At 40.0% G+C, this 24599-nt stretch overlaps 1 protein-coding gene across 2 annotated transcripts; it reads left to right on the top strand.

Annotated features, from left to right (window-relative positions):
• The first annotated feature begins 207 nt into the window (after positions 1-207).
• Positions 208-15996, top strand: LOC119728172 (hydroxymethylglutaryl-CoA synthase 1-like). Of its 2 annotated transcripts, none has more exons than XM_038200259.1 (9): positions 208-496; positions 2349-2665; positions 3842-4016; positions 4869-4994; positions 6625-6789; positions 10727-10898; positions 12059-12229; positions 13610-13842; positions 15809-15996. In XM_038200259.1, exons 2-9 carry the CDS (start codon positions 2390-2392, stop codon positions 15979-15981), a joined length of 1491 nt encoding a protein of 496 aa, XP_038056187.1. In that variant the 5' UTR covers positions 208-496; positions 2349-2389; the 3' UTR covers positions 15982-15996. The 2 variants fall into 2 exon arrangements, with proteins under 2 accessions (XP_038056187.1, XP_038056186.1); XM_038200258.1 differs by having other exon boundaries at positions 226-503.
• The last annotated feature ends 8603 nt before the right edge of the window (positions 15997-24599 follow it).

The raw sequence follows: 24599 nt of genomic DNA, 5'->3' as shown, positions 1-24599 counted from the left end.
AATAAACCAAAGAAACGCATCATGATGAAAAAAAAGTGGGCGGGTCTTATCCGCTGCAATGAAAAGCTAGTCAAATGAGGGCGCCACACACACTTTACGGTCTGTAAATAAACCAGTAGACTGGTCCCTCAATAGAGCAACTCTACAGTGAAAGTAATTCGTGGAGACTGGGTTTCAGGCCAAGACACGCTTCTTGGAAAGCAAGCAACGATCACGCGATCCGACCATGATGATTGTATCGAACGAAGTGTCTGAAGTGTGGTGGGCCGGCGATCTGGGCTGACCCGTACCATACCATTAATCTTCGACTTTGTACGGGTGCCGGGCTAAGTAAACTCTGAGGTTTGGGATGGAAAGCTGACTGGTGGTTTAGTCATTTCGTTTGAGGGTATTCCGGTTGCAGGTCGCGGCGTTGAAGTTGTGGAACGAACGTTACGCCTTACGCTGCACTGAAGTCTGTAGTCGTGTAGCGACACATTGACATCATCATTGAGCAGTGGCCAGTGAGCAGGTGAGTAAACTAGTTCTAATTCTACCTCCATGGTTTAGTGCAGTCATGACAGTAACCTCCATACATCATGTACATGTAGTTTAGAAGTCCATTAAAATTATAGGGAAAGCAGTATCCAGACGCCACTTCAGTGGTTGTGAACAACGTCTGGATACAAGAATATTTTCAAAGTAGCCTACAGGGTAGGCCTATTTTCGGAAAAATTCTGCCAACCGGACACCACTTTTTTCAATAAATTTTCTAGCGCCAAAAATTACCCCTTTTATGGTTATTCCCTCCACTTTCCCTCCTCTACTCTTACCCCCTCCTTTCCTTAATTTCTATTTATCAATCAGTCGCTCACTTCTTCGAGTTTCGAACCTCGAACGCTTGCTTGATACACGAGTCTCTTAACCGCTAGGCCGCGCACGATCGCTGTTGCAATGATCAATCTTTGGACGTATTTGAAGTATTCATTGAAATAAACTAAATATTCATGAGAAAATAAATATTCATAATGACGTATTGCACTATCATTGGCCGGCTCATGCGACGTCTCATGCGACGTCATGGTTATCGATGTCATGCGTACAACGTACCGCTGTTCCAGACACTTCAATCAGTTTTGACTGGCTGCTTCAACTCAGATCTGCACTACATGTGCATGCAAAATGTGCTCCAAAAACACATTTTTACCAATTTTTTTTCGCATGTCCACTCTTTCCTGGATTCCTCTTGGTTGAAATCACAAGGTGAGGTGAAAATTTGGATGTTTGGCGGCAGGTAAGTGGAGTCCGGTTGGCAGAATTTTTCCCTATTTTCTAACAAAATTTGATGTTTCGATTTAACATTTCAACATTTTTTTAATGGCTCGCCTTCTTTAGCCCCACTTGTCGGGATGCAACATTCTTTTCAATGTCCAAGCATATTTGGACAAAACGTTGCAACCTGACGCCACTTTGCGGTAGTGTACAAAGTCTATGGAGAGTCAAGAAATTTTATGGAGTATTTCCTAACAAAATTGGAAATGTTTCTCAGTCCTAGATTCATGTCTCATCATTTTTGCAATGACTGGCCTTCATTGAGATATGAAGAAAAAAGTGGCCTCAGATTGCAACATTTTTTCCAATTTTCTATTTCATAACAAAATTGGAAACATTTACCAGTCCCAGATTCATGTCTTACTCTTATCATTTTTGCAATGACTGGCCTTCATTGAGATGATACCTGAAGAAAAAGTGGCGTCAGGTTGCAACTTTTCTTCCTTATATTTTCACCCATGGTAGTTTCTTTGAAAAGAATACCATATACAGACGTCACTAATTTTCCCTGCTATGACTCATCAGCTATTAGAAGTGAAAACATGTCCTAAAAAGTCAAATTTAGCAGGGAAAGTATTATTAACCCTTACTCTCTGAGGGTAGTTTACTGCATGTCAGTTGGTTATGCCAATGCCCTCCAGCTGCAGTTTATTGGCAGATAAACTATCTTGACAGTGAAGGCTCCAATTGGCAGGAGTTGGAGGCCCTGGAGGGTGCCTGATACTGACCAGCTGGGGGCACTCACTTTGTTATCAGAGGACTCTCATTGTTCTCTGTGGCATGTATTGGAGTGCCTGTCCAGTTACCCTTGAAATGACATGGCAGATATTGGAGGGCCATGCAAAAAACATAGGAGATTTTCTTGAGGCACATATTGGCATGCGTTGGAGGGTCTAGTAGGGTAAGGGTTAAAGCATTTAGTGAGAAAACACCATTTTTCAGACCAGTCTCATAGGGTTTGTACACAGGGTGCCAAGTGACGTCCTTCTAGGAATTCCTTCCATTTCTTTAAATTGTATTGTATACTTATTTTGCAGAGATTAAAATTGCTGAACATTCCGTATTGAGAAAGCAAACAATGCCAAGTCCCAACGCCATGAGGAACACAGACGGGCGCTGGCCTGACGATGTCGGCATCATCGCGACTGAAATCTACTTCCCCTCCCAGTATGTGGACCAGGAGCACTTGGAAGTCTTTGACGGGATACCGGCGGGCAAGTACACCATCGGCCTGGGCCAGAGCAAGATGGGTTTCTGTACGGACTGCGAGGACATCAACTCGCTGTGTCTGACGGCGGTGCAGAACCTGATGGAGAGGAACCAGATCTCTTACACCGACGTTGGGCGACTGGAGGTGAGATAAATAGGGTGTCTTGCAATGCTACTCGTCTTTAGGGCTGTCTCATGTATACACACACAACTGTGATGTTATTTTATTGTAAAGTTGCGGCGTTTTATTGTCAGTTGCTACTTTTTTTTGGACAGTAATGCGCCTATCAAATGCCCCCCCCCCCCCCCTGCTACCCCAGGTCTGATATCAAGATTTGTTCACGTTTTCATGCACCAGGGTAGAGATTTTGGTCACTCAAACTACATTGTTAACATTGGCATACTAATGGAAAGGCAATCACTAGTGCGCCCCCTGTATGTAAGTCGGGGCATGGTCGGGGATTGTCACTTAAATTTTGCCCGAGGGGTGGGGATTTTGTCACTTCAAAAGTGACAGTCCCCACGTCTTGGGTGGGGCAGCCCGGGAGGGGAGGGGTAGGGAAAACAATTGATAAGCGCATAACTGTTAGATGCAGTAAAAACAACCAAAACATTTTAGCATCCTCGCCCGCTTCCCTTTTGGCGGCCGCTTGGATTTTTAAAAAAAAAATTGGCAAAAAATGCCAAAATGTCGACCGATCCATCGTAAACCGGTACTTGCAAGTCGGAACTTCTAATTCTAGACTCTATTGGTCACTTCCCCACATCATGCATTCGACCCTGCGATCTCCAAACCAGCCTCGACGTGGACAAGAATGCCGGCGCAGCAGTGTTTTTTTATTCTTGTAAAACGGTGCTAGAAAACTATTAAAAACACTGTAAATAATATGTTTAATTCTCCTGTCCAGCATGTCGGTTTCATTTTTTGTATCTTTGAGCAGTGTAAAAATCAACGGTTGTTGGCTATCTTGGGGAAAATTTTTTTTTTTTTTTTTAAAAACCCTGTCTCCTTTTTTCTCAAAAATCCAGAAGCTAAACATGTTTTTTTTAAATAAAAATGGATAAAATGAAGGCCTTTATCAGAAGGCAAGCCAGAACTCTTTCACTAAATGTCCAAGGTATTTTTTCCCAGTGGATGTGTTGTCCACAAATTTGAACTTCAATGAATGAATACCAAAGAAAATGAATACATACAGTATTCTGATTTTTTTGGTCTGGGTGTATTCACCATGTTCACAGCTAAAAAATATAAAGCTTTTTGATATTGTTGCATTCTCATCTTGTGAGTATTATGTTGTCGCAATTTTGGTTGCACCCCTAGGTGGGCACGGAGACCATCGTTGACAAGTCGAAGAGCGTCAAGACAGTCCTGATGCAGCTCTTCAGAGACTCCGGCAACACCAGCGTGGAAGGAATCGACACGACAAACGCGTGCTACGGGGGAACGGCAGCGCTGTTCAACGCAGCAGCGTGGGTTGAATCCAGCGCATGGGATGGTACGTAAACTCAAACTGTTCTTCTTATAGTGTACGACTTTCCAATTTGAAGGCATTTTGTCAGTATTTTAAAAGATACAGTCCATCATTTGCAGCTATCCAAAAAGTAACGGATGTAATAATTGTTGAAAAGCATACTTGGTTTAAAGATAGTAATGGGACTAAACTCCCTGTGAAATTAATCTTTCTGGCAAGCTGTCGTTTTGAAGAAATCATGATCTGGGTCTAAAGACGCATCATTGGAAATCTCAAGTAGTAGTTTGTTTGTTTATTCGGCGAAGCGCGCTCAAGTGTTGGCACAACGCACACGCGCGCGCAGTTGCTATAATTCGTTGGTTCAGTGCGCAACACCGCGTAGCTGCAATCGGCTTAGTGAGAATGTGTTTTGGACTCTATATTCATGCATGCTTAATTCAAAACATGAAATTGAGATCCTGTTTTGGGGTAAAGATTGTTAAAAAGTAGAATATACACACGTACAGCATTCACTGAGCTGAAACTTTATCAGGTTTGTTGTTCAGCACCATTCTTTAGATTTCAAGCTTTTTGTTGCTTCAAAGGAACTAATGCACAATTACAAATGATGGACGCTACCTTTAAATGTAGGAAGGCAAGTTAACGCATGTGTCTAGGACAGTTTTGAGTATTGATCTGGTATAATCTTTTGGCGTGTTTATAATCTGTATATCAAGTATGTGAAATAAACATTTTCATTTCTTTGATGAGTTAGTTTTTAAAAATGTTTTCAAAAATCAATCCAAGTCATTTCACAATACATTACTTCCACCTCTTCCTGGCTATTTACATAATGTGCTGGCCACTTCTTTGTCTCTCGCCTACATGTGTATGCAGGTCGTTACGCTCTGGTTGTCGCTGGCGACATCGCGGTTTACGCCACCGGAAATGCCCGCCCAACCGGAGGTGCTGGCGCCATCGCAATGCTCATAGGACCTGACGCTCCACTGGTTTTAGAACGAGGTATGAATTATAAAAATAATCCCACGCAGTGATAAGAGGAGAAAATCTGTCATAGAACCCAAAACTTGTGAGGGTATGTGTTTATGCAGGCGGGTGTGCATTCATGTGCCCTCATCTTAAAACATGGATTTTTCATAATCCAAACAAAAGGTTGCATGTCACGGTAAAGAGTAATGGTAAAGAGTAAGGCCAAAAAAAGTAATAGTTCTGCTTCCGGTTTCCCTACCTACCCTATTCTGACAGCCCCTACCCTATTTTTTTCATCGGCAAAATGAGGAAAAAACACCCAAAACCATCAATTTCTAAAGTAGTATATGGTTGTTTACACAACACCACCTTTGGGAATTTGCGGTTTTCTTGTAATCACTGCGCGAAGGAATTTTGAAAACAACTGCAAAAGCAGATGCTGTATGATTATTTCGTTGCCAAAGTGGCTTGTAGAATAAATACGTGTACAAAACCTATGGGGAAAAGTGGAAAAAGAAAAAGAAAAAAAAAAAAAAAGGAAAAACAAAAACTTTAACAAAAACAAGAGCTGTTCCCAATTGAAATTGGAAACAGCTAATAATCAAGTAATATGAATATATGGACGGTGCTTAGTACCCAGTAGTGTCTACATTGCCAGGGTTGCACTGGGTTAAAGTGAAGTCTACGTATGCCCCCCAAAATTGGTCACTTTGAATTCGAATTTGAATCGGAACTCAACTACATGTACATGTAAGTATTTGATAGATCTGTTTTTAAGGTAAAAAAAAATGGTACTACCAAAAGGGGTCTGATTTCCAGATCCTGGTAGAATCTTGCTGCTTGGATAAGAAAACAAGAGTTGCTATCTAGCATGATCACTGTGTACACGAGGCTGCCTTCAATGGAGAAACCATTGTACACGCTATTATGCAAAGCAAGGGATTATCTGAACAATAGCTAGCACAATGCTTTCGCCATTGAAGGTGGTCTTTGTGATAGAATTGACAGCCTGCCCGAGTTGGTCTATACATGTAACTCACATTTGTTATTTTTCAGGACAATCACTGAGTTTAAATTCAAGCAAGCAGCCTATTACTTGTTGCAATTTTTAAAAAATCTTCAGTTATAAACTAGTGCCTATAAGTTCACACATATCATCATCATATCTTTCAGTCCTTCTGATTTGAGGCGTGCGATCGCACCCCCACGCCATCACACGCCTAAAAGCTTCCCGAGAAGTGCGAATAATCGCACGCCTGAACACCTCTGTACTGCACACCTCGGCATACATTTATGGCATAATTAAACTTCATAATTTGTGAAAAATAACGTACGTCAGCGAAGAGAAAACGGCTTTATTGTAAACCAAGATGAGTACATGGATTATAAAAAAAAATACTAGATTGTTCAGTCCCAGCTTGGAGCACAGAATCACACGTCTAGAAAAATCAAACTCCCAGAAAAATCACAAGCCTAGAAAATTCCATGTGTGCCTTTTCCAACACGCCTGTGATTTTCAAATCAGAAGGACTGATCTTTAGAAGTTGTTCTCCGGTTAGGGAGACAGGTGCATCGTTGCTCGCGTTCGCAGTTAGCGAGGCCTGAGGGATCAGACTATTCCCCGACCCCTTTCCACCACAAATTTTCCCATTTCCTCTTCCAGGACTAAGACACACCCACATGGAGCATGTCTACGATTTCTACAAGCCGGACATGTCGTCGGAGTACCCGCGAGTGGACGGCAAACTGTCCATTCAGTGCTACTTGGGGGCGCTAGACAAGTGCTACCAGGGCTACTGCGCTAAGGCCGAGGCCCTGATGCAGAAAGGTACATTATGCAACGTCACACAAGAGCATTCTGAGTCTATAACATTTTTTTTTTTCAATTTTTTTTTTCCTTTAAAGGATCTATAACCATAAGTACCGGTATAACATGTACATGTACATGTATGTCAGATCAGTTTGGAGTTATTTTTCTCCAACCCTGTGACAAGTGTTTTGCTTGTTTTGGTGGGGTTTTTTTTTGGGGGGGGGGGTATTGTTTCCGAAATTCACATGTTCTTGCATGACTTAATTACTAAGCCTTTAACATTCAAATCATTAAAGTATTAAATTAAAATATTTATGCCAAGGACCCCCCCCCCCCCCATAATTGGCTGTTTGGGCTATTGCCGAAACAGCCTTTGTTTTTGTTAAGATTTTTTTGTAGCTTGATATGTACTAGACTGTGATGTGCTACTGATGAACTTTTAAGTGACGTCACGATGACGTAATCACACATCATGTGACATCACATTAAATGTACATTTTTCTATGGCCTATATCTGCAGTACTATACTAGGTCCGATTTGGTTGTATGTACCTCAGCTGGGATGTGTTACAGATGAAAATTGAAGTGACGTCATGATGATGTCATCACATGAAATGTAATGTCACATTCAAGGTGCATTTTTATAAGCCTAGCTACCGAACTATTGGCATTGATCACTATGCAACTTTCTTCTGCACATCTATGTCCTATCAGTCTATAAGACGACATAAAAATACAACAACAAATTGCCGAAGCAGCCATGTGTTTGTCCACAAACATCTAGTTATATGCTAGATTTTCCCTGAAAGTCCCTGCATCAAAAGAATTTTCAAATTCACCATGTCAACGTCGAAGTGGTGTGTGGGCTAATAATTCATTTTGCATTACAAATTTTATATTTTGTACCAGCAGAAAAAAAAAGAATTTTTTTTTCACTGACATTTTTATTGCAAGTACTGTACAATCAACAGGTTTGGCCATGAAATACCAAACGGTGAATTTCTGAAAAATAAAAATTAAGTGTCGTTCAATTCAGGCATTGTTACGTTGGTGGCCTGTTACTTAATTTAGACACATCATCCCACTAGTCAGTTATATTTAAATCATTTATAAATTTATATAGCCTCAGGATTATACTCTAAATAGCTCTCAACCAACAATAGTTGAATCACTAATTCTATTTGTGGAGTCAAGATTGGAGATAAAAAACAGAGTTGTTTGTTCTGAAGCCTGGGGAATTCTTAGCAAACAATGGCCTGACATTTTTTTTGGGGGGGGGGGAATTCATTTTTTGATTTTCCATGGTGGCATACATCATGTAGCCCCAAAGGTTAGTAAAAAAAAACACTCGAACCCTCCTTTTGTCTGAACAGTCACAGACAGTCAAAAATATCAATCCTTCTCCCTACCATACCTTGTACACAGGCTAATCACCAACAGTCAGATCATATTTCCAGACATGAGATTTCACAGACTTTTGTCTGAAATCAGATTTTTGAATCTGAGAGAAAGTCATTATTATTATAGAAAAATACGTTATCTTTCTATTCTTTGAGACCTTTCATTCAATTTTCAGATTTTTTTTAAGCTGGCTTATCAATCACCAACATGCACATAAATGTACATGTACAGTCAAACTCAAAGTATAGCTGTATGAAAGTAACATACCGGTAAGCAGTCACAGCAACTGCTTTATGTATGCTGGGAGCTCTTAACTGTTGAAAACAGTCACTGGACTGATTTTGACTGAAAGGACAACTTTGCACAGAGTGCATGTTTGCATAGGAGGGTTAATGTGTCTTATTTCGGAACGAAACAGTCTAAAGTTTCGTGAAAAGTTTAATGAAGAGTAACATTTGGAATTTAATTCAATCTTCATTTACATGTATCTCTACTCACTATCCTGTTTAGTTTTACATTGTGACAAGAATGTTCAATATAATCCAGCCAGTGTGTTCAAAACAAAAAGTGCTAATTTGAACATTCTATTTGTGCAATTATGTTTTTGGGATTCAAAATAGGTAGGCCTACCGTATGTACTCGTTTGTATTCTCTTTGATCAAACAATTGAATGAATTAACCACAATTCCCAAGCATGATTTACTTGGAACCACCCATCCTGACAAATTCCAACACCATATGGGAAACTGTACACACATATTTCTGACTTTGATTCTGGAGGTGTGCCAAGCCAATGTCAAAGACTGTCAGTTTAGGGGTACTGTACCCATCCTGACAGATTCCAACAAAACATGCTGTTGGGGTTTGATGGGTTGAGTTCTATTAGGGTTAAGGATAGAGGTCAAAGAAAAGTAACATTTGAAAGGTAAATGTACAGTGAAATTTAACATTTTGTGAGGTGTTTACTTTTACATTGCGCAAGACACCAAAATTGCAATGAAACGGTCACAAGAGTGCGCCTTAAAATATTTTTCTCAAGATATGTAATTTGTCATTTTTATCTAATCGTGCATTATCCGTCTTGAGGCAAGACAATGCAACAATCGTTCAAAATAACCCAACTCTGGCCTCAAATAGAATGCAAGTTGCCCCAAATAATTCCACAGCCCTGCAAATAGTAACCCCTATCAACTGAGGAGTGTGGTGACAAAGTTCAAGTTGAGATCAAAATAAACTTGAATGGGCTGCGCTGACCCAGTTCTAAGTTGGGAACTGATCCATGAAGATAAGCATTTAATTGTTGGTCCACTGTACTGACTGACAAAAGTACTGTAGTGTGTTTCCTGTGGTATATGTAGAAATGGGTTGGGTCTAGCAGAATTGCAGTCACTTATCGCACAATGAGGCATGCAATTTTTCCTTGCATCAGGTGATATCCTTATTTACACTAACCAGTCCTAAATTTGGTATGACCGTAGTTTGTCTACAGATTGAAGGTCAAAGGTCATCTAGGGGCCATTTGAAGTCGTGTTTTAACAATGTACAAAATTTGACCTCTTTTTTTAAAGGGAATGTACATCATTGGCTTTTGCTGTAATTTTCAGAAATGAACTATTTGAGGGGTTAGTATAATGGATCAAAATATTGTTACACTGACATGTTTGAAGTTTTGTGTTCGGAAATGCTGGAAAAACCGAGAAAAACAAAAATGTTCAAGAAGTCTGGTTCCTTGACTCCACTGAAGATAAAATGGATCAATTTATAGATGCCAGAAAATTGTAAGGTAAGGGAACTAGTCTAGCTGGCCTGCACCGGTTCATGAACATGTAACCAATAGCAAACAAAATTTGGACTGAAAAAAGTGTAAAGTTGGAGCAGTAGCTGAAAAATAGTTAAGTTTTTCCAACGGTGGTCGGCCGACCGCCGTTGGAAATGTATACAAAAATACCATTTTCTTGAAAATGACTTCACACCAGGTGCCATAGTTTTACAGGATGCTTTAGACTGTCATTTACCAACATTCTAGTAAGGTATTTCGTAAAAACTTGGTAGTTTTATTTTTCGATGTTTGCAAATGTTGTATATTCCCTTTAAGAAAACAAAAACATACAGGGATCAACTGCGCAAAAGGTGACACAAGCGGTCCGCCAACCACTTGTACTTCATGCAGGAAATGTGGGGGTTCACATGTATCCCCCCCAACCACCTTCCCCCCCCCCCCCCCTTGCATCTACACCTGCAGGTCAGTGTGACGTCTGATTGTCAGGCTGCACCAACTGTAGGGATTTTAGTGACCCAACCCCTATAAAATGAGTTTTGCATAACCTGCGTTACGTACTTTTGAGCAATGCGCATTTAAAAAAATAAATGTTTCACATGTCCACATTAATACCAGGATGTCAAACCGAGTGATGTAGGCCTATCAAAATCAAAAGCTATGTTTGATCTTTCTTACGAAAACGAAAAAACGGGCAAGGGAAAAAAATTATTTTGTAAGGTTGAATTTGTGGCATTTGTTCAAAACACATGTCTTGTGATTTTCTTTTGTCAACAGAGGGCGACACCACCCGCTGCAGCTTGGACAAGTTTGATGCCGTTTGTTTCCACAGTCCGTTCTGCAAGCTGGTCCAGAAGTCTCTGGCTCGCCTGGTTCTCAACGATTTCTTGAGAGATCCTCACCCCAACACGGAGGAAGGCGGACGCTACGCAGGCCTGAATGGCTACAAGTAAGCAGTGTTATTAAGTCACTGAATTTTGTGACTCGAGTCGAGTAGAGTCATTCTAAGGCAGTGACTTGCTTCGAGTTGAGTCATTATGTCAGAATTTTTGCACGTTAATTTTCCTATTTAAAGCTATAGTCCATCATTTGTAATTAGTGCATTTTGTTCGTTTGAAGCAACAAACGTGTTCAAAATCTAATGAAGGATACTGAACAACTTACTTGATGAAGTTTCAGCTCAGCTTCAGCTGTATATTCCGAGAAAAACAGCATTCTAAGATCTCAATTTCAAATCAAAGTTACTGAATCATGTTTTGAATTGTTTTGAATTGCAGCTATACGCGATGTCGCGCACTGATCCGACGAATTATAACAACCGCGCACTACTAATTTAAATAACAACAAAACGAACTACTAATTTAAATTTTCCTACGGTGCTTCTTAAGAATCACCATTGGGAATGCCTTCTTTCGTTGATTACTTCAAAATGACAGCTTCCCAGAAAGAATAATTTCACAGGGAGTTTAGTCCCCTTACTATCTTTCAACCAAGTTTGTTTTTCAACAATAATTACGCCAGTTACTTTTTGGATGGCTGCAAATGATGGACTCTAGCTTTAAGGGATTTGGAAGCGCACCACCAGGGGTGAACTTCCAGGCTGTATTGCCACTTTCCACCCAGGAGTTTACAATCTACATGGGCACCCGTGAGGGTAGAGAACAGATTGCGACTGATGTAATAGCTAAGAAAAAGACTGCTTGGTTGAATTGAATCAGCCCAATCCATCTTCAGCTGTCATGTGAAGAGTGTGGAATTCTTTCACTATTACATCTTATTCTTACATACATGTACTTCACATGAAAGTGAAGTGAAATGACTTTCATTATGATGTTTCCTGTTACCCTAAAGCCCGGTTCATGCTACACGCGAAAGCAAGTGCGAAGCAAAATTCATGTCGTCAACAAATATATGGTGGACGCAACAATGGTCAACGTATTGTTGATGTCACGAATTACGCTTCGCTTTCGCGTGAAGTATGAACCGGGCTTAACAAAGTGTGAATGGGCCTTTATCTAGAATGCTCTTGCGGACTGCATATTTTTGACATATATGGTAAACATATTTAATTTTTAAAATTTTGTTTGTCTGTTTTACTTCTTTTGCCAGGGATCTGAAACTGGAAGAGACGTTCTTTGATCGAGACGTTGAGAAAGCCTTCATGAATTGCAGCAAAGAGATCTTTGCTGCCAAGACCAAACCGTCCCTCCTCGTTGCAAACCAAGTAGGCAACATGTACACCCCCTCGCTGTATGGTGGACTGGTCTCGTATTTGGCCAGGTGAGCTTTGAAATAATCAAATACTAAATAAGGTCGTGACAGTTACAGGAAAACATGTTTGGTTTAGAAAGGGTTAGGGGCCTAGTTGCAGATAATGGCCGGTTGTAGCCGGTACTCGGTTGTAGCCGGTACTCGGTTGTAGCCGGTACTCGGTTGTAGCCGGTACTCGGTTGTAGCCGGTATTCGGTTGTAGCCGGTACTCGGTTGTAGCCGGTACTCGGTTGTAGCCGGTACTCGGTTGTAGCCGGTACTCGGTTGTAGCCGGTACTCGGTTGTAGCCGGTACTCGGTTGTAGCCGGTACTCGGTTGTAGCCGGTACTCGGTTGTAGCCGGTACTCGGTTGTAGCCGGCACTCAGTTGTAGCTGTTACTCGTGTGCATGATGCGTGGAGCACGGGGTCTCAAGACACTGCTGTTAAAACACCGAGCAGTCTTTAAATGGTGGTTTAAGACCACCCACCATTGCCCACATGATAAGCTCTGAACCAGTAACAGTAAGGTAACATTCCCGGGTGTTTATGAGTAGTGACTTTAATAATATTCGGGCATGCAACTTTTCTTCAGATCCACTGATTTTTCCGCTTTTTCCCCGCCCGTGAATGCCATTACAAATTACAAAATAATGTACAAAGTCTTGTGTGGTTTGGAGTTTCCTTGGTTTTTTTTTAAATTTCCAGTTGCATGCCTGAATATTAGGAGCCTAACCTTCCCAAATCTTTCAAAATCATCCTCACACAAGTGGAGGATTTTGAATGATGTTGAAAGCTGTTTGGCAAAAATGTGTCAGTTGATTTTGGAGGATGCATTGTGCCAATGTCTAGGTTGTACTTTGTGTTTTGTTTATGCTTAGCCGTGCATAAATTTAGGTCTTGATAATATTTGAAATCACCCGCAATGCTTTTGGATATAATCAGTACTGCCTCAGCACTGCCTCAACACATTAACAGTGATTGTTGGAGGATTTTGCAGGATTGAGGCATTGGTCACCCCTCCAATGAAAAAAAAAATCAAGAAATAATGGAAGATTTTAGAGGATTGAGGCTGTATGCAATTTATGGAGGCAGTTGCAGGATTTTGAGGGGTTGAGGGTGCATCCTAGTAAAAAGGCCTAGGGGGTTAGGGTTAATTTGAATATGATGAATTTTGTTTGTCCCTTACAAAGTATCCTTGTCCCATACTAAAAAATGAGGCAGAAAGTTGAGGTTTAGCGATTTATATACATTGTATTTTTGCTGTAGCTTCAGTGTAGAACTTTTTTTTCAGAAAAAGAAAGTCTGATATTCAAAAAATTGATAGATTAGAAAACCTGTAACCAGACACCCGGTTTTGTAACATTTCAATGTTCATCACAGCTGAATTTGTTTCCTTTACCCATATCCAGTTGTAGTCTCGAGGAGTTGCCCGGCAAAAGAATCGGGCTGTTCTCTTACGGGTCCGGTCTTGCTGCGTCTCTTTTCTCCCTTCGCGTCCGCGGCGACGTGTCCCCCGGATCGCTCCTGTGGAAACTCCGAGCCAGTCTGGACGACCTGAAATTCCGGTTGGATTCCCGGAAATGCGTGGAGCCAGCTGTGTTCGCTGACGCCATGAAGTTGAGGGAGAACACGCATCATCTAGGTGAGTGTGTCAATTGTTATTAATCCTGTCATGTGACGCAAAAAATGCCTTTCCGTAAGTTATTACTACTATTACTGTAATAGGGCGACAGGTTTTGCGAACTCCATCCACAATAGGGCGATACACCTTATTGAGGCGACAAAATAACTGTTGCCCTTTTATGAAAACGACCCTTAGGACATTTTGCTGTCGCTAACCATCTAGATCGATTCCTCATGGTCCAATTAGTATAAATACTAAATTGCGTGGAAAAAACATAAGGTAAACTTGGGTTAGGTGACAGTTTAGGTTTGTGCACAAGTCTATGGGAAAGTCACCCTATTGGGGCGAAAAGAGTAATTATTATTATTATTGTTATTAATTTCTGGGAATGAAACCCAGGATTCCTCAAAAGCGCCCTAGGCACTGTAGCTCGCAAGCCTGAAGAAACCTGTAGAGAGGAGACAATCAGAAGAAATTACGGTTTTAGAGGAGGGAGGAAAACCCCACAAGAATATTCTTGGGAAAACCCAGGGAATCGGGCAGGCACTAAAAAAACCCAATCCACATATTGGGGCGAGTCACAGAGGTGGAAGGCGAGGAAAGTACAGCTGCGCCAACCTGACTCTATGTACATCAATTGCTATTTTTTTGTAAGATGGAAGTTGGCATCGTGGAGATTCAATATTGTAAATTCAATATTCAAATTTTGTAAATTCAATACTTGGGATTTGCTGTCTAAGAGCTTGCAAGAAGAAACTCACAAACTCACTCAGGTGGGTGTTGAACCCTTGTCCTCCCACTTACTAGTGCAGACATCTAACCACTCAACTGCTAAGCTTGTTAGGGTCGGATGGCTGGTTTGAATCTGATTTAGTTACTGGCAGAATTGAGTAATGGCAGACACAGACTTGAGTTTTCTGTTGGCTATTTCAATATTTGCCTTAAAGTTCATAGGATCTACAGATTTAACCACAGAAACTTTGCTCAAATTGAAGATATGACTGGTTTCAAATACCCTGTGAAATAGCTGCCCCTGAAATGCTATCGTTTAGAAGAAAACTAACATTGAAGGTGGTTTCAAAATTGTGTGCCCGTAGGCACACTTGTTATGTGCAATAGCAACGGAATAGGAGACCAACAAAATTGTGCATACATTTTCTCGGTTTTCTCAAAATTTATTGTACGCACTGAGCTGAAAGTTTAACAGGTTAGTTGTCATGCAACTACTTAAGAAATCGTTCCTGCGACCTGGAAAAGTCATGCAGCTGTATTTTCAATTTCCAGGCCTGAAAAAGTCATGTAAATTTGTTAAAATTACTTAAGTCATACAATTTTGTGAGGATCAATTTATTTTAAATTTTAATTTTTGTATATTCATAATTTAGCATCGGAAACTTGATTTTTTTTTTGATACCCGATAAAATGCGACAAATTTCACTGATGCAAGCATTTTAGTTTTAAGGACAGTTTTGTTGTTTTCTGTTTTCTACCAAATCATTTTGAAATACCTTGCTGGACTGTTAGTGAATGACAGTGTAAAGCATCCTGTAAAATCATGGCACCTGGTATACTGTCATTTTCAAGAAAAGTGGTATTTTTGTATCAATTTCCAACGCTGATCGGCCGACCAGCGTTGGAAAAAACTAGCGTTTTTTTTCAAATACTGGCCCCAGTTGACCATCGCACTTGTTTGCAATCGATTACACACCTATGAACGGGTACAAGCCAGCTAGACTGGTTCCCTGACCTTACAATTCCCCAATGTATGTAAACTGCTCTGTTTCTTCTTATATGGAGTCAGGGAACCAGACTACAGGAAAATGATTGTTTTTCTTGGTTTTTATAGCATTTTCGAACCCAAAACCTCAAAAAAGTCAGTGTAACTATATTTGCTATATATTTCCAACCCCCAATTCCATCCATTTCTGAAAATTACAGCAAAAGCAAATGATGTATATTCCCTTTAAATTTTTGTCGCCTCCAGCTAAGTATGCTCCAGTTGGTTCTGTCGATGACCTCTTCCCTGGTACCTGGTACTTGACCTTTGTCGATGAGATGCACAGAAGGAAGTATTCCCGCAAGCCGCTGTCGGACCTCCCCTCACCCATGGTTGACTCCGCCCCTGTGTCTTCCCCAATCGAGACTTTGGTGAGTTAAAAAAATAACAGTTCCAGCCACTGTTCCCTGACTCTGCTTACTATGAAACAGACAGATTCATTTAGCCCCTCCCCCCATGATGTTTAGCCTTGATTTCAGCTGCTCTTCTTTTGGAGTTTCTCTCCGAAAAAGACACTTCTTATTAGGGGTGTGCATGAGAACTGAGTATCCAACCGCCGATGTCAGTAACCGGTTCAAGATAATGGGATCGGGTACCCGTACTGAATTTTACAAATTACTAAGCAACTTCTAAAAAGACAATGTAAAAGAGAGATTTTGAATGCTATTTGTGGAGAATTCTCAAAATGAACACCAGGCTACATGGAAACCAATACAGATTTCATGTTTATATTCATTTTAAGGCACGACAGACAACACTCGTGAAAGTTGCAGTTTAAACCACATAGCTGTAAAGTCCTTCAGACAACTTCCGGGATTTGAATTTTTGGCTTATCCGTCACTTCAATAGGGTATCTGGTACCCAGACTACCCGTAAATTCACACCACTGCTTCTTAGGCCCCCCAAAAAAAGTCTCTCTGGTTTCTGGTATGCGCGCGCGTCGCCGTAGCCATGCGCGTCGGCAAAATGAAAAAGTTTTTTTTTCAATGAAAGATGATGTCTCAAAACCGCCAAACTCACTGGTTTGACTGGAATCCTGCTGCTGCACAATTTTAATGTGTTTTTAGATTGGGTTATGATCGAGAATAAGCTTTATGTGGCCTCTCTGGACTCCCATATATTTGCAAAAAAAATCAGGTAAAAAAAAAAAAGCCCCGTCGCCGCACCACTTTTTGGGCAAGCTCCATACCAGAAACCAGAGACTTTTTTTTTTTTGGCCTTATGTAACAATGACCCAAAGACACGTCACAGCTTTTAGCGTGTTTTGAACTGTTGTCAAGAATAAGATCCGACATGTTCCGCATCTCATCCAGGGGTCGCTTTAGAGGGGTTTTACATGTAACTTTGGCTCTGTGCATGTAAAATTGTGCCTGTGCATGCACAATTGTCTGTTTTTCAGCCCATTTTCAAGGAAAAATCTCAATTGCGCATGTAAGTTTTATTTTTTAAATAGTCAACCCCTGATCTCTTCCCGAGTTACAGTGCGTCACAGCGTTTCATGAAACAGGATGCTGCTTTCATTGGGAAGGACGTTTTCCGACCCGCACTAATAATGTTGGTGTGTCCTGGTATCACATCAGAACAGGACAGATTCTTTTCATAAAACTCCCTTGTCGGTAACCTTAGATATTAATCTATTTGCTGGCAGTTTCTTGAGCAAGAGCTCAACTGACACGAATTATTCTCTATCTGTTGGAGGAAAAAAGTGCTTTGATTGATATTTAATTTGCTTTTCCACTCCTTCTTTTGATCTCTAGAAGTCTGCTGTTCCCCCAAGAAAAGAACAGAAGAGGCAAAGACCAGTGCAGCAGTCATCAATTAGAGGCGGGGCAACCTTTCAGAGCAGTCCCCAGCACAAAACAGTGCGTACCCTTGGCCCCCCTCCCCCCCTCAGATTTCGTCCATTGAGTGATGAAAAAATATGGTGCATGCATAGAACAACTGAATATGAACATACCAAAGAAATTTCAGGACTATAGGTTAAAGGGTTTTGGAATTATGGCTTATTAATTCTTCATATGCACCAATGGTAATTCTGCTTTGTGCCAGGCATGCAATTTTTTCTCGGATCAGCTGATTTCCTCTTTTTTTACTTCCCATGTGTGCCATTGAAAATAGAAAAACACTGTACAAAGTCTGGGAAAAATTTGAATTTCCTCTTTTTGTGATTTCCCAGTTGCATGCCTGTTTGTGCTCACTACATATTGGGAAAAATTCAGTTTGCGCCGAAATTATTTTCGCTGCGCGGTAACCCATGGTCGGAATTTTATGTTTTTGGTATCAAATTTTTTTCACAAGGGTATCACAGATAAGGTTGAGGGGGGCCGCCCCTGTGTAATAGGGTTAATACTTTAACCATTTTGGACTAGAATAATCCCAACGTTTACGACGTCTGAAATGTTCATGTGCTTGCATGAGATTTCATGTATAGCCATGTCCAAAGCTTTCATTTGTGGCTGTGGCCACTGTGCTGCAGTGCATATCTCCAGGTAGCCATAGACACAAATACCGGTTTTAGGGCACTGGCTTCCAGTAACTTCTACTGCTGATACTGCAGGCAGATTTTCTTTCAATTAAAGATGTATTTTCCTACGCTCTTCAACAAATTCAGTTGGTTTTTTTTCTCTTCTGACAAATTTTAACTCTTGAATTTTTACCCCTCAGCCGAGAGGCTCGAGGGGTATTGTCATCGCCTAGGGCGTCCGTCCGTCCGGATGTATGTATGTCTGTCCGTCCGTCCGTCCGTCCGTCCGTCCGGGCAGCTTAGTTTCCGGATGATAACTTGAGTTAGAAATGTTGTTTGGGGTTGTAACTTCGGTAGGGGGTTGCCCTTGGGAGTAGGCAAGTTGGGATTGGTTTTGAGGTCAAAAGGTCAAAGGTCAAGGTCACCGTGGTGAGTTAAATGTAAATGGTTTCCGGATGATAACTTGAGTTAGAAATGAGATTTTGGTGTCTAACTTTGGTAGGGGGTTGCCCTTGGGAGTAGGCAAGTTGGGATTGGTTTTGGGGTCAAAAGGTCAAAGGTCAAGGTCACCGTGGTGAGTTAAATGTAAATGGTTTCCGGATGATAACTTGAGTTAGAAATGAGATTTTGGTGTCTAACTTTGGTAGGGGGTTGCCCTTGGGAGTAGGCAAGTTGGGATTGGTTTTGGGGTCAAAAAGTCAAAGGTCAAGGTCACCGTGGTGAGTTAAATGTAAATGGTTTCCGGATGATAACTTGAGTTAGAAATGAGATTTTGGTGTCTAACTTTGGTAGGGGGTTGCCCTTGGGAGTAGGCAAGTTGGGATTGGTTTTGAGGTCAAAAGGTCAAAGGTCAAGGTCACCGTGGTGAGTTAAATGTAAATGGTTTCCGGATGATAACTTGAGTTAGAAATGAGATTTTGGTGTCTAACTTTGGTAGGGGGTTGCCCTTGGGAGTAGGCAAGTTGGGATTGGTTTTGAGGTCAAAAGGTCAAAGGTCAAGGTCACCGTGGTGAGTTAAATGTAAATGGTTTCCGGATGATAACTTGAGTTAGAAGTGAGATTTTGGTGTCTAACTTTGGTAGGGGGTTGCCCTTGGGAGTAGGCAAGTTGGGATTGGGTTTGGGGTCAAAAGGGCAAAGGTCAAGGTCACCGTGGTGAGTTAAATGTAAATGGTTTCCGGATGATAACTTGAGTTAGAAATGAGATTTTGGTGTCTAACTTTGGTAGAGGGTTGCCCTTGGGAGTAGGCAAGTTGGGATTGGGTTTTGGGTCAAAAGGTCAAAGGTCAAGGTCACCATTGTGAGTTAAAGGTAAATGGTTTCCGGATGATAACTTGAGTTAGAAATGCAATTTTGGTGTCTAACTTTGGAAGAGGGTTCCCCTTGGGAGAAGGCAAGTTGGGATTGGTTTGGGGGTCAAAAGGTCAAAGGTCAAGGTCAGCATGGTGAGTTAAAGGTAAATGGTTTCCGGATGATCACTTGAGTTAGAAATGAGATTTTGGTGTCTGACTGAGGTAGGGGTTTGCCCTTGGGTACAGGCAAGTTGGGATTGGTTTTGGGGTCAAAAGGTCAAAGGTCAAGGTCACCGTGGTGAGTTCAATGTAAATGGTTCCGAATGATAACTTGAGTTAGAAATGAAATGTTGGTGTCTAACTTCGGTAGGGGGTTTCCCATTGGTACAGGCATGTTGGGACTGGTTCTGGGGTCAAAGGCCAAAGGTCAAGGTCACCACGTGAGTTAAAGGTTAATGGTTTCCGGATGATAACTTGACTCTGGCTGAGGGGTTTCAACAGCAACGCTGTTATTTTTCTATCTGGGATTATATTTATGGTTGCTTTTTGCACACTAACAGATCCACGGGAATAGACTGTTTTCCAGTCCCGTCACTATCGATTCTGATAAGGGGCAGGAACCAGTCTACTCTGTGAAAATTGTTTTTGTTTTTTTGATTATTTTTGGGTCAATCTGGAAATAATTCAAAGTTGTCCAGTAATTAACATTGGCTGATCGTTGTTTGAAGTCTCGTTCCAAAGTGAATAACTTATCATTTTGTATGGCTAGAAAAATAGCAATTGAAAAGAAAATTGTATTATTTGGGGGTGAAACGCAATAATGGTATGCACAGTGCACCTTTCAATCCATACGAAAGTATCGTAAGTTATCAGCGATTTCAATTTGTTTTAACGATTACGGTAGAGTCTACCTTCAATTCTAGAAAGTAGTGGGCTTAATAATACGCACATTCTCACTTTTAAATGTCAACTGTGGACATTGTAATAGGTAACTACACGTTTTATGCCTAAATATCTGAAATCAGGAAAATATTAATCCTAATTGCTCTAAACTGTGAAGTTGTGCCCTCAAAACATAACCTGAAGACTCGAGTGGATGGCCATCTTGAGCATGACGGTTTGGGACCACACGAGGGCGCTGTTAACAATTAGTGTATTGTACATTTACAGTTGTGACTTTATGTCGAAATCAGTTATTCTTGTTCAAGACACAATGATGATGTGTGGGTTTTGAGAGGACATTTTTCCTTCTTGTGGTTGAGTCCATCAAAAGTCTAGTCCCAAGTATGGAGAATTCAAAAATCCTTCATAAGTTCAGTAACAGGAGTTGAACAATAACAAAGGAATACTTCTGTTGCAGTTCATTTGAATAAACCTTTTCACAATTTCAATGCGCATGCCCACATCGTGATTCACGCCTTGGTTTCGATAGATCAACAATTTGACACACGCTTGCAAATTCATAGCGAGGTACCAACAAAATCAAAGAAAAATTCTGGTTTTGAAGTGTAAAAAATTCAAAATTTTGATGATTTTTTTTTACAGCACAGTGGTTGCAGATGTTTTGTATGCGACAACTTTTGAACGAAGAAATGTTTCCATCTTATTTTGTGCAGCTTTCTACTTCTCTGAAATGTGTAAAAACTATTTGACATCCCTTTTTGTTTGTTTTTATTGAAAAGTGCACTTCCTTAAAAATATAAAATTGTCAATGCTTTTCCGGGCAACTGAGGGTGCTGTTGCTGTGATGTCATTTCAGGAAGACACTGTTCAGTTTAGAAGTTTTCTATTCAAATTGAGAACCCAAACATTTGCTCATTGAAAACATCTGTGAGAAAACTTTGCTCATTGGGTTACTGCCATGTGCTGACACAACAACGAATCGCCATACAAAAATCTACGAAATGAAAATATCCAAAATACTGGCAACTTTTTGTGCTGTAAAAGCTGTGGCATAGAGGTTTCTGCCTGAAATGACGTCACACTTTTGCTCATGAATATGAAAATCGGCATTAGCATAAAAACAAAAAAAAAACCACCAAACTACACTTGTAAAGGGCAAAACAAAAATTGAAAATAAGGTTAAATGGGACACAAAGTTGCATTTTCAAGGATTGCGCGCTAAAAAAATTACATTGAAATTCAAATTGTTTCTAAGGCAACTTACATGCACTTGCTGTGACAATTTCTGGTTGTTTCCTTCATTTTCCTGCTTCTGATTTAAACTTTTGCTCTTCAAAACAGAAATTGCCAAAGTTTTTTTTTTTAATTCCATGTACAAACACACCTTCACATTCAGGGACAATTTAAATTGTGACATTTGATATATTCTAGTACTAATTTTTTTGGGGAGATACATTTAACTGCGTTGAAACATAGCTGTGTTTGTCACTGTGATGTGAGCTTCATAACATTCCAGTATTAATAGCAAGATATGATTTTGACATGAAAAATATACATATCTCAGACATGTCGCCACAGTTATGCACATAAATGGTATTAATTTTAATTTTAGCGCCTTGAGCACCTCAAGGGTGGATATGTTTGTGCTTTATAAATGTCCAATATTATTATTATTATCATTATTAATTTTGAATGAATATTTTAATTTGTACATTATTTTGAACTATACATTTACATATAAAGGGAAGATACAACATTTGCAAACACGAACAAATGAAATGATCAAATTATCACGAAATACCTTGCTGGATTGATAGGGAATGACAGTCTAAAGCATCCTGTAAAATCGTGGCTCCTGGTGTGCTTGTCACTTAAAACAAAAATTGTATTTTTCCAACAATTGTATACGACCGACCAGCGTTGGAGAAAACTGGCTTTTTTTTCAAAGACTGCTCCTATTTTTTCATATTTAGGTATTCCGCATTTCCGTTGTAATTGATTACACACCTGTGAAGGGGTACAAGCCTGCTAGACTGATTCTCTGAGCCTACAATTCCCCAAAGTCTATAAATTGCTCCCAGCGTTTTATCTCAAGTGGGGTCAGGAAACCAGCTTTCAAAAACATGATTGCATTTCTTGGTTTTTCCAGCACCTGCAAGCCCAAAACGTGAAACAAGTCAGTTTAACAGTATTTTCTACAACATACTAGCCCTCCGAATCCATTTATTTCTGAAAACTGCAACAAAAGCAAATGTTGTACATTCCCTTTAACACCATATATACATTTAAAACTTGCACTGAAAATACTGTTTTATTATGAAACCATACACAAATATAGTACATTTAGTCACATCAGTTATGTAAATGTAGGACCGTGTTACATATGTAACTGGCAATAAACGTTATCGTGCACCATCATGCCTAGAGCTTGTATTTTTTCACATTGAACGTTATTTTTCTTGTGTAAAACTTTGAAAGACTCTGTGAGTTTAATACTGGTATGCCATCGTAGACCAAATAGTCTGGTGCCTATTATGTTGTAATGTCCATACAATAATTTTACCATGGTTTTATGGAGCCAGACAAGGATTGCCAAAATATGTATTTATTTGTGGTTCTGGCGTGCCTCCACACCCTGAAAAGAATTTGTGGAGTTTTAATTAATAAATAATAACTTATTAGCCATAAACCTCCAAAGACCCCCAAACCTTGTTTTAAGTGTGTAATATAGATTTATTGTGTACACCCCAGCAACTGATGTTTTGGGGTTAAAAATGCATTTTTAAAGTGCACATAACATGAATTTTACTTGGGAACATATTTTGAGCAACCTTCTACTCCTCTTAAATGTATGAAAACTATTTGAAATTCTTTTTGGTTAATATTATTGAAAAGTGCACTTCTTCAAACATTACAACATTGTCCATGCTTTTCCTTAATACAAATGAGGGCGCTGTTGCTATGATGTCATTTCAGGAGACGCTTCAGTTTAGGGGTTTTCTGTTCAAATTGTGACAACGCAAAATTTGCTCATAGACAATATTTGTGAGAAAACTTTGCTCATTGGCCTACTGTCATGTATTCAAACAATAGCTAATCACCAAAGAAAAGAAAATTTACCACAGCGAAATGTCCAAAATTCTGGCAAATTTTAGTGCTGAAATAGCTGTAACATTGAGGTTTCGGCCTGAAATGACATCATATTTATGCAATGAATATGCAAATTGCATTTACATTACAAAAAACCCCAAAAGGCACAAAAATGGCCTTAGAAATGACAAAATGAAATTGAGAGTAAGGTTAAAATGGGGCAAAGGTGCATTTACAAGGTTTGCATTTACAAAAGTACATTACACAGGCCCTTAAGTTAAGAAGTGTGCGGTGTTTGATTTCGACAGATGCGAAAACAGTTGGCAAAAAAAAACCAAACGAATTAATAACGGAGGAGTTTTACATAAAATGAATCACTTAGAAAATGCGGTAATATCTCGTTTTTGACAACATGGACCCTTTTACGAATAACTGTGAGACCGGAAATGTGAAGCAAATGTATATTTTGCACTGCATTGTGGGACAGTTACCATAATCAAAAATCTCCACAATTAGCGCAAACTGTCCCATGATGCAACGTAGAATAAAACTTTGAATGGAATAACATGAATAGATGTCCATTATTAATGGATAATAAGGTTTGAAATGGCCATAACTTATTCAATCAAATATGTGTAGGTTCTGTTTCACAAAGAAGACTGTTTCCAAATGTAAAAAAAGAACCGACAAAAACTTCTTGAAGTTCGGTTTCATGTGTAAAGTAATAATACCCAACGGATATAAACGACAGGATATTTTCGCGGTCCATCACAAGTTAACCACACGTAACAGGGGATGGACAATCTTAGAACAATTACTTTTGTTTTTTTGTCGAATCTCATTTGAGGAACTTCTGACTTGACTTGGGAATGGAAAACTTGTGCTTGACTTATATTATGAAGACTTGTACAACTGCAGTAATTTTCTGCCGTATAAAGTATTTAACTTGTTAAATAATTTAGTGACCCCATAATAAATAGGAGAAAATCTAAATATTAAGCGGAAAATTGCTACCAGTTTAGTTGAAACACAACATTCAAGTCTTACTACGCGGCGAGTAACGGCGTGAGAATGGTATTTTTGTGGGCGGTGCTACAGAACTTCGTTTGGCAAAGGTAAATACAGTCGACTCTCGTTAATACAATCACTGTTGATACAAATTCTGGTAATAGCAAACATAAAGTCTTGGTCCGGGCCGACTGTGCATTATTTATGTGCAAAAGGAAAGGGACGGGCACTCCACTTAATAC

Source organism: Patiria miniata, unplaced genomic scaffold (assembly GCF_015706575.1).
Source record: "Patiria miniata isolate m_02_andy unplaced genomic scaffold, ASM1570657v1 HiC_scaffold_20, whole genome shotgun sequence".
Taxonomy (NCBI): Eukaryota; Metazoa; Echinodermata; class Asteroidea; order Valvatida; family Asterinidae; genus Patiria; species Patiria miniata.
Note: the sequence above shows the minus strand (reverse complement) of the source record. Positions and strands in the feature narration are given on the sequence as shown.